Source organism: Conger conger, chromosome 5 (genome assembly GCF_963514075.1).
Source record: "Conger conger chromosome 5, fConCon1.1, whole genome shotgun sequence".
In the NCBI taxonomy this organism is placed as follows: Eukaryota; Metazoa; Chordata; class Actinopteri; order Anguilliformes; family Congridae; genus Conger; species Conger conger.
The window spans coordinates 65,876,273-65,886,272 of NC_083764.1; the positions used below are offsets into that span (position 1 = coordinate 65,876,273).

A 10,000-nucleotide genomic window follows, 5' to 3' on the forward strand; every position below is an offset into this window, starting at 1 on the left:
GCTTCTGTGGAGACGCCCCAGTGCAGGGCTCATTATGTCACTTCCTTTCCATTTAAGGAGCCAATCAGTGGGGCTGCCCCACGTTGTGAAATGTTCTTTCTTCTCCCCCCACACACACACACACACACACACACACACGTATACACACACACACACACACGCACATACACACTACACACATACAGACACACACATATACACACACACGCACAAACACACTACACACATACAGACACACACATATACACGCACACGCACATACACACAAGCACATACACACATACACACACACACACACGCACATACACACACATACACACACACACGCACATCCACACACTCACACACACACACACACACACACTGTTCTCTCCAGCATCTTTAGGCAGTTTTGACACTAGTGTAGATGACCTTTGACCTTTAGTAACCCCGCCAGAGGAACAGGGTCATGAACAGACTGCTGGTGATGACGGTGGAGGCAGGGTTGCCAGGTTTTAAAACAATCAATCTGCCCAACTCAACATGGTTTGACCAGTTCAAGCTGTGTTCCCAAACAGCTGGTAGTTGGTAATTTCAAGCTGGTCATAGCCAGATTTTACACCAAGGTATAAACACAGTATGTTAATGTCTAAAAAGTCATTTTTCCCCTGGACAATAACATAAAAAGTATCTCAATTGGATGGAAATCTGCCCAATCTGGCAATACTGGAGGTAGAATATTCCTGACAGGAGAATGGACATTTCAGGACCATAAAATTAGCCAGTAGTCTTCTCTTCCTTCCAAGCAGTATTTTTACTTTTACAGTACTATAATTTTTTTTGTCCAGAACTATTCTCAGTCCTGCCCTTGAGGTTTGTTTGGGTTTGTAGTCTCTTCCCGTTTCCCGTTAAACCCGGTGGAGAGACACACCCGGAGGAGCCTTCCAGATGCTGCCGTGACTCACGCGTCGTGCGTCTCCTTGCGGTTGAGTTGGGATCGAGTCTCTTCCCCTGGCGACTCGTGGACGTGCCCTTCTCATCTGCGGTGGGAACAGGAGCGTCCAACTGCATTGTGGGAACCCGGCCAGGCGAAGAACACAGAACACGGACAGATGCACCCTGGCGACCCCCTGTATCCCAGCATGCACTGCGGCTTGCTTCTTTGAGTGTGGCCCTTGGGGATTGGGCTTGCCCGCCCGTACAGTGCCGAGGCCCAGCTTGTTGTCGTCTTGGTCTTGGGTGAGCTTCTGTTCACAGAAGAACATGGGGCGGCCTGTAGTGTAGTGGTTAGGGTGCATGGCTGGGACCCGCAAGGACGGTGGTTCGATCCCCAGTGTAGCCACAATAAGACCTGCACACCCGTTGGGCCCTTGAGCAAGGCCCTTAACCCTGCATTGCTCCAGGGGAGGATTGTCTCCTGCTTAGTCTAATCAACTGTATGTCGCTCTGGATAAGAGCATCTGCCAAATGGCATTAATGTAATGTAATGTAGTGTAATGTTACGAACACAAGCAAACAGACAGGAGGAAGAGTATGAATAGGCATGCCGTGGCCCTGTTTACATTTGACAGAACCTTCTCTCTCCGTCACTCTCCCCTCTCTGTGCTCCTCTCAGGAGCCTGGGGCCAGAACCAATCACAGATCCTCTGCTTTGGCGCGGAGCCAAATGTTTGGATCGTTCTGATTGATTGCTTGACAGTGTGGAGTAACATTATGTCTTGTTTATGTATGTTCATGAAGGGTTTTTGAATGGTTCATGAAGGCTTTATGAATGGTTTATGAAGCCTCACTCTCCTCTTAAAATTAATCACAGCAATGTTAATAATTAATACAAATTTTAAAATAAATAATTGTTGAAAATTTCAGGGGCAGGAATGTGTGTTCCAGAGAGATAAAACCAGGGTGTTTTTTTGTTTTAATTTGTTAAAATGCACTGTCTCTGAAAAGGCTGGCATCTGGCTGCACAATCCGTAATAAACTAGACTCTTCAGGGGCTTACTGAGGTGTGTGTGTGTGGGGGGACCTCCTGTTAGCACAGAGAAGGGGGTGAAACGTGGATCCTAATTCTGTGGTTCACAGAGAAAGCCTTGCGTTTCATCATTTATCAGTTTCCATTGCAAGTCGAGAGCACACAATCTCACAGTCCTGATATCTCTTACTTTGTTATCTGTCCCTTTGTAATCTGTTACATTATAAATCTATCCGTTAATCTGTTTAACATTATTCCATTATCCATTTATAACTTCTTCCATTGTGGTCTGTTACATTGTAATTAGCCCCATTGTAATGTGGTATATTGTGGTCTGTTACATTGTAATTAGCCCCATTGTAATGTGGTATATTGTGGTCTGTTACATTGTAATTAGCCCCATTGTAATGTGGTATATTGTGGTCTGTTACATTGTAATTAGCCCCATTGTAATGTGGTATATTGTGGTCTGTTACATTGTAATTAGCCCCATTGTAATGTGGTATATTGTAGTCTGTTACATTGTAATTAGCCCCATTGTAATGTGGTATATTGTGGTCTGTTACATTGTAATTAGCCCCATTGTAATGTGGTATATTGTGGTCTGTTACATTGTAATTAGCCCCATTGTAATGTGGTATATTTAGGTCTGTTATCTCCTCCATTTCCAAGTCTCACTAAAGCACAGGCATTGGAGGTGCCTGAGCTCTGCTCCCCAAACAGTACATTATACATGCAGCCATACTATCAGGCAGTGACAATTACTCATTCAGTCTCGGTAATAAGGGAAAGCTTTCATCTGTAACTGAATAATGGGCAAACATGTGGCAGTAATATTTAAAGTCCCGAGGCTCAGTGTGTGAATTATGATAGCTGTGGTAAATATTAGTACAGGGCATCGTGTGGGAAGCGGAGCTCCGTATTATGATTGTGGTGTAAAAATCATAAAAATCTAAATTGTGCAGTGTGTTTAGGCGTCAGTAGAGATGTACTGCACTGGGCCAGGCTTGAGACAGCTCTGGAGGGTTTCAAACTCCAGCCTTGCAGGGGGGCGCTGTGTCTGCAGGTTTAACTCCAGTCCTGGAGGGGGCGCTGTGTCTGCATATTTAACTCCAGTCCTGGAGGGGGCGCTGTGTCTGCAGGTTTAACTCCAGTCCTGGAGGGCCGCAGTGTCTGCAGGTTTAACTCCAGTCCTGGAGGGCCGCAGTGTCTGCAGGTTTAACTCCAGTCCTGGAGGTCCGCAGTGTCTGCGGGTTTAACTCCAGTCCTGGAGGGCCGCAGTGTCTGCGGGTTTAACTCCAGTCCTGGAGGGCCGCAGTGTCTGCGGGTTTAACTCCAGTCCTGGAGGGCCGCAGTGTCTGCAGGTTTAACTCCAGTCCTGGAGGGGGCGCTGTGTCTGCAGGTTTAACTCCAGTCCTGGAGGGGGCGCTGTGTCTGCAGGTTTAACTCCAGTCCTGGAGGGGGCGCTGTGTCTGCAGGTTTAACTCCAGTCCTGGAGGGGGCGCTGTGTCTGCAGGTTTAACTCCAGTCCTGGAGGGGGCGCTGTGTCTGCAGGTTTAACTCCAGTCCTGGAGGGGGCGCTGTGTCTGCAGGTTTAACTCCAGTCCTGGAGGGGGCGCTGTGTCTGCAGGTTTAACTCCAGTCCTGGAGGGGGCGCTGTGTCTGCAGGTCTAACTCCAGTTCTGGAGGGCCGCTGTGTCTGCAGGTTTAACTCCAGTTCTGGAGGGCCGCAGTGTCTGCAGGTTTAACTCCAGTCCTGGAGGGCCACAGTGTCTACAGGTTTTCAGTACTTAAGTGTTTATTTTAACTGAGTACTTGGCTGTGTCCGTGAGTCTGCATGCCTTGTTTGCAAGACATTCACTCCTTGTTTATGAAAAGGACACCTGCAGACAGAGTGTGCCTCAGGACCTGCTATAGAGAGGGGGCCTACATAGGGAATGGCTGGGATCCTGCAATTTTATATGCTTCTGTTTTTGGGAGGGACCCCTCCTCTCTCCAACCCGGAGGGCTGTGTTTGACCTCTGACCTCTGACCCCTCCTGTCTCTGCATACACGGAGGGCTGTGTTTGACCTCTGACCTCTGACCCCTCCTCTCTCTGCATACACGGAGGGCTGTGTTTGACCTCTGACCCCTCCTCTCTCTGCAGACACGGAGGACTGTGTTTGACCTCTGACCCCTCCTCTCTCTGCAGACACGGAGGACTGTGTTTGACCTCTGACCCCTCCTCTCTCTGCAGACGTGGGGGGCTGTGTTTGACCTCTGATCTCTGACCCCTCCTCTCTGTGCAGACGCGGAGGGCTGTGAGCGGGGCTGGAGGAAGCTCCACGGTCACTGCTACAGGTACTTCACCCACCGGCACACCTGGGAGGACGCGGAGCGCGACTGCAGGCAGCACGGGGGTCACCTGACCAGCGTCCACTCCGCCGACGAGCAGGACTTCCTCAACGGTCAGCGCGGCCAATCAGAGCAGAGCACAGAACACACACAGCCAATCAGAGCAGAGCACAGAACACACACAGCCAATCAGAGCAGAGCACAGAACACACACAGCCAATCAGAGCACAGCACAGAACACACACAGCCAATCAGAGCACAGCACAGAACACACACAGCCAATCAGAGCAGCGCACAGAACACACACAGCCAATCAGAGCAGAGCACAGAACACACACAGCCAATCAGAGCAGAGCACAGAACACACACAGCCAATCAGAGCAGAGCACAGAACACACACAGCCCAGTGTCCCCAGTGTCCCCCTTGCATGAAGCTACTCTGCAGGAGGGAAACTAAGACCACCTTGAAACCACAGGAATAAATAAATGTGTAAATAAACTCATGAGAGCATTATGACACGGCACAGAATTTAAAGAGGAAAATTATAGGCCACTCTAAAGAAGGACCGTGGCTCCCGAATGCATACAATATGAGTTACAGCTGGGAGTTAGTATTCAGACCTGTGAGCCAGTATTCACACCTATGAGTCAGTATTCAGACTGTGAGTCAGTATTCAGACTGTGAGTCAGTATTTAGATTCTGTGAGTCAGTATTCAGACTCTGTGAGTCAGTATTCAGACCTGTGAGTCAGTATTCAGACTGTGAGTTAGTATTCAGACTCTGTGAGTCAGTATTCAGACCTGTGAGTCAGTATTCAGACTGTGAGTCAGTATTCAGACCTGTGAGTCAGTATTCAGACTGTGAGTCAGTATTCAGACTGTGAGTCAGTATTCAGACTGTGAGTTAGTATTCAGACTGTGAGTCAGTATTCAGACTGTGAGTTAGTATTCAGACTCTGTGAGTCAGTATTCAGACCTGTGAGTCAGTATTCAGACTGTGAGTCAGTATTCAGACTCTGTGAGTCAGTATTCAGACTGTGAGTCAGCATTCAGACTCTGTGAGTCAGTATTCAGACCTGTGAGTCAGTATTCAGACTGTGAGTCAGCATTCAGACTCTGTGAGTCAGTATTCAGACTGTGAGTTAGTATTCACACCTATGAGTCAGTATTCAGACCTGTGAGCCAGTATTCACACCTATGAGTCAGTATTCAGACTCTGTGAGTCAGTATTCAGACTGTGAGTCAGTATTCAGACTCTGTGAGTCAGTATTCAGACTGTGAGTCAGTATTCAGACTCTGTGAGTCAGTATTCAGACTGTGAGTCAGTATTCAGACCTGTGAGTCAGTATTCAGACTGTGAGTTAGTATTCAGACTCTGTGAGTCAGTATTCAGACTGTGAGTCAGTATTCAGACTCTGTGAGTCAGTATTCAGACCTGTGAGTCAGTATTCAGACTGTGAGTTAGTATTCAGACTCTGTGAGTCAGTATTCAGACTGTGAGTCAGTATTCAGACTCTGTGAGTCAGTATTCAGACTGTGAGTCAGTATTCAGACTCTGTGAGTCAGTATTCAGACTGTGAGTCAGTATTCAGACTGTGAGTCAGTATTCAGACTCTGTGACCGTACGGGGGAATATTAATCACCGGTGCGGTCACACCGCTCTCTCAAGCCTCTCACCTCACACAGTTTTCATTTGGATTCTGGCCGTTTGGTTTAATGAAGCGGATACGGAGGCTAAGCGAGGGATTCATTTCTGCGTTTTTCAAACAGGCCGATTAAAACTGCCTGGGATTTCAGCAGAGAGTATGGGCAGTATTGCCTGAGGGTGACACTGGAGTGGGGCTGAGGGTGACACTGGGGCGGGGCTGAGGGTGACACTGGGGCTGAGGGTGACACTGGAGTGGGGCTGAGGGTGACACTGGGGAGGGGCTGAGGGTGACACTGGAGTGGGGCTGAGGGTGACACTGGGGAGGGGCTGAGGGTGACACTGGGGCTGAGGGTGACACTGGAGTGGGGCTGAGGGTGACACTGGAGTGGGGCTGAGGGTGACACTGGGGAGGGGCTGAGGGTGACACTGGGGCTGAGGGTGACACTGGGGAGGGGCTGAGGGTGACACTGGGGCTGAGGGTGACACTGGGGAGGGGCTGAGGGTGACACTGGGGCTGAGGGTGACACTGGGGTGGGGCTGAGGGTGACACTGGAGTGGGGCTGAGGGTGACACTGGAGTGGGGCTGAGGGTGACACTGGAGTGGGGCTGAGGGTGACACTGGAGTGGGGCTGAGGGTGACACTGGGGAGGGGCTGAGGGTGACACTGGGGCTGAGGGTGACACTGGGGAGGGGCTGAGGGTGACACTGGGGCGGGGCTGAGGGTGACACTGGGGCTGAGGGTGACACTGGGGTGGGGCTGAGGGTGACACTGGAGTGGGGCTGAGGGTGACACTGGAGTGGGGCTGAGGGTGACACTGGAGTGGGGCTGAGGGGGACACTGGAGCAGGGCTGAGGGTGACACTGGAGTGGGGCTGAGGGGGACACTGGAGCAGGGCTGAGGGTGACACTGGAGTGGGGCTGAGGGGGACACTGGAGCAGGGCTGAGGGTGACACTGGAGTGGGGCTGAGGGGGACACTGGAGCAGGGCTGAGGGTGACACTGGAGTGGGGCTGAGGGTGACACTGGAGTGGGGCTGAGGGTGACACTGGAGTGGGGCTGAGGGTGACACTGGAGTGGGGCTGAGGGTGACACTGGAGTGGGGCTGAGGGGGACACTGGAGCAGGGCTGAGGGTGACACTGGAGTGGGGCTGAGGGTGACACTGGAGTGGGGCTGAGGGGGACACTGGAGCAGGGCTGAGGGTGACACTGGAGTGGGGCTGAGGGTGACACTGGAGTGGGGCTGAGGGTGACACTGGGGCGGGGCTCGCTCACTTCCACCTGGAGATCAGCTGCAGAGCCTGAGCCTCGGGACATTAAGATGTCCCCCCCCCTCCTCTCTCTCAGGTCTGGGCCGGGAGAACTCCTGGATCGGTCTGAACGACCGCACCGTGGAGGAGGACTTCCAGTGGACAGATGGCATGGAGCCGGTAAGAGAGAGAGAGAGAGAGAGGGAGAGGGAGAGGGAGAGGGAGGGAGTCACGATATTTAAAGGTGTCCACAATCATGTAAAAATAAATGTTTTCCACACTGTAGGTTTCATTTTTGTGTTGTAATAACAGTGATGAGTTGGAGTGTGTGTTGTGTGTTGTTATAATGAACTGGAGTGTGTGTTGTGTGTTGTCATAATGAGCTTGAGTGTGTGTTGTGTGTTGTCATAATGAGCTGGAGTGGGTGTTGTGTGTTGTCATAATGAGCTGGAGTGTGTGTTGTGTGTTGTCATAATGAGTTGGAGTGTGTGTTGTCATAATGAGTTGGAGTGTGTGTTGTGTGTTGTCATAATGAGCTGGAGTGTGTGTTGTGTGTTGTCATAATGAGCTGGAGTGTGTGTTGTGTGTTGTCATAATGAGCTGGAGTGGGTGTTGTGTGTTGTCATAATGAGCTGGAGTGGGTGTTGTGTGTTGTCATAATGAGCTGGAGTGTGTGTTGTGTGTTGTCATAATGAGCTGGAGTGTCTTGTCATAATGAGCTAGAGTGTGTGTTGTCATAATGAGCTGGAGTGTGTGTTGTCATAATGAGCTGGAGTGTGTGTTGTCATAATGAGCTGGAGTGTGTGTTGTATGTTGTCATAATGAGCTGGAGTGTGTGTTGTGTGTTGTCATAATGAGCTGGAGTGGGTGTTGTGTGTTGTCATAATGAGCTGGAGTGTGTGTTGTGTGTTGTCATAATGAGCTGGAGTGTGTCTTGTCATAATGAGCTAGAGTGTGTGTTGTCATAATGAGCTGGAGTGTGTGTTGTCATAATGAGCTGGAGTGTGTGTTGTGTGTTGTCATAATGAGCTGGAGTGTGTGTTGTGTGTTGTCATAATGAGCTGGAGTGTATGTTGTGTGTTGGCGCCCCCTGCAGGAGTATGAGAACTGGCGGGAGAAGCAGCCGGACAACTTCTTTGCGGGCGGTGAGGACTGTGTGGTGATGGTGGCTCATGAAGACGGGAAGTGGAACGACGTGCCCTGCAACTACAACCTGCCCTACGTCTGCAAGAAAGCTACAGGTACCTACACCTGCACCACACCCTAACCACACCTGCACCACTAACCCTAACCCTAACCCTGCAACTACAACCTGCCCTACGTCTGCAAGAAAGCTACAGATCCCTACACCTGCACCACTAACCCGACCTACACCTGTCCCACACCCTAACTACACCTGTCCCACACCCTAACTACACCTGTACCACACCCTAACCCTACCTACACCTGCACCACACCCTAACTACACCCTACACAATTACACCTGAGGTGAGTTTGCAACGGTTAGGGTGTGGTACATCTCAGGTGTAATTGTAACGTTGACACGAATGCAGGTTTGAAATGGGACCAATACGAACTCAGACTGTCTGGAACCTTTCAGACCCAGCTTGCCAGCTCCCCATTGGTCTGGCAGACAGACGGACAGATTAGATGGATTTGTTCCCAGATTTCTCTCATTTTAAACTGCTTTGTGAAGCAGTGCCAGGGGGTTAATGGTGCAGGTGGACCCCCCGCCCCCACCCAGGCAGGAGAGATGAGAAATGATACAGTTGTAGACGGGACGGGGGACTGGGATGAGGGGGGGGGGGTGGGTTGGGGGTTGGGTGCCAAAACAAATTAATTCACACAAAATGAAATCAGAAGCAGCAGTGCCCTCTAGTGAACTGAAGAGGAGCTGCAGCAGAGGACACTGTCCCGTTGGTCAAATACTGTGTCGATGGAGAGATGGTGCCTCTCCAGATCTCTACAGAGACTAGTTCACCACTTACTTTAATTCTCAATATTCTCAATTAAAAGTGTGATATTCTAGCACTTATTGTTCCACTCTTACTGCCTCTTGTATGTAGTGCATTACATGACAGTTATTTATTACACTTTTTTATCAAAAGTAACTTACAGTTGATTAGACTAACAGGGGCAATGAGGGGTTTAGGGCCTTGCTAAAGGGCCCGACAGCAGTGTGGGTCTTTTCTGTTGAAAGACTCAGTGTGTCACCTGATCACATTCTCATTCCAATCACCTTTTTATTTTGCTCCTGACCCAGAAATAGATCCAGGTCCGCCATCTTTAAGGACATTAAAGCGCGTTACAAAATCAGGGATGGGAAAGAGAGCAGTGTGTATGAGAACAGAGGAACACTGACAGGGAAAGAGAGCAGTGTGTATGAGAACAGAGGAACACTGACAGGGAAAGAGAGCAGTGTGTATGAGAACAGAGGAACACTGACAGGAAAAGAGTGCAGTGTGTATGAGAACAGAGGAACACTGACAGGAAAAGAGTGCAGTGTGTATGAGAACAGAGGAACACTGACAGGGAAAGAGTGCAGTGTGTATGAGAACAGAGGAACACTGACAGGGAAAGAGTGCAGTGTGTATGAGAACAGAGGAACACTGACGGTGAACGAGTGCAGTGTGTATGAGAACAGAGGAACACTGACGGTGAACGAGTGCAGTGTGTATGAGAACAGAGGAACACTGACAGTGAAAGAGCAGTGTGTATGAGAACAGAGGAACACTGACGGTGAAAGAGCAGTGTGTATGAGAACAGAGGAACACTGACAGGGAAAGAGTGCAGTGTGTATGAGAACAGAGGAACACTGACAG

General features: G+C 50.0%; 1 protein-coding gene across 1 annotated transcript in view; it reads left to right on the plus strand.

The window, feature by feature from the left end:
* The window catches only part of LOC133128992 (neurocan core protein-like), a 32,752-nt gene that overhangs the window by 21,691 nt on the left and 1,061 nt on the right, over positions 1-10,000 (plus strand). The window contains exons 7-9 of the mRNA XM_061242797.1: positions 4,238-4,396; positions 7,276-7,358; positions 8,275-8,419. Of these exons, the coding sequence (XP_061098781.1) occupies positions 4,238-4,396; positions 7,276-7,358; positions 8,275-8,419 (387 nt within the window). The remainder of the gene's footprint in view (positions 1-4,237; positions 4,397-7,275; positions 7,359-8,274; positions 8,420-10,000) is intronic.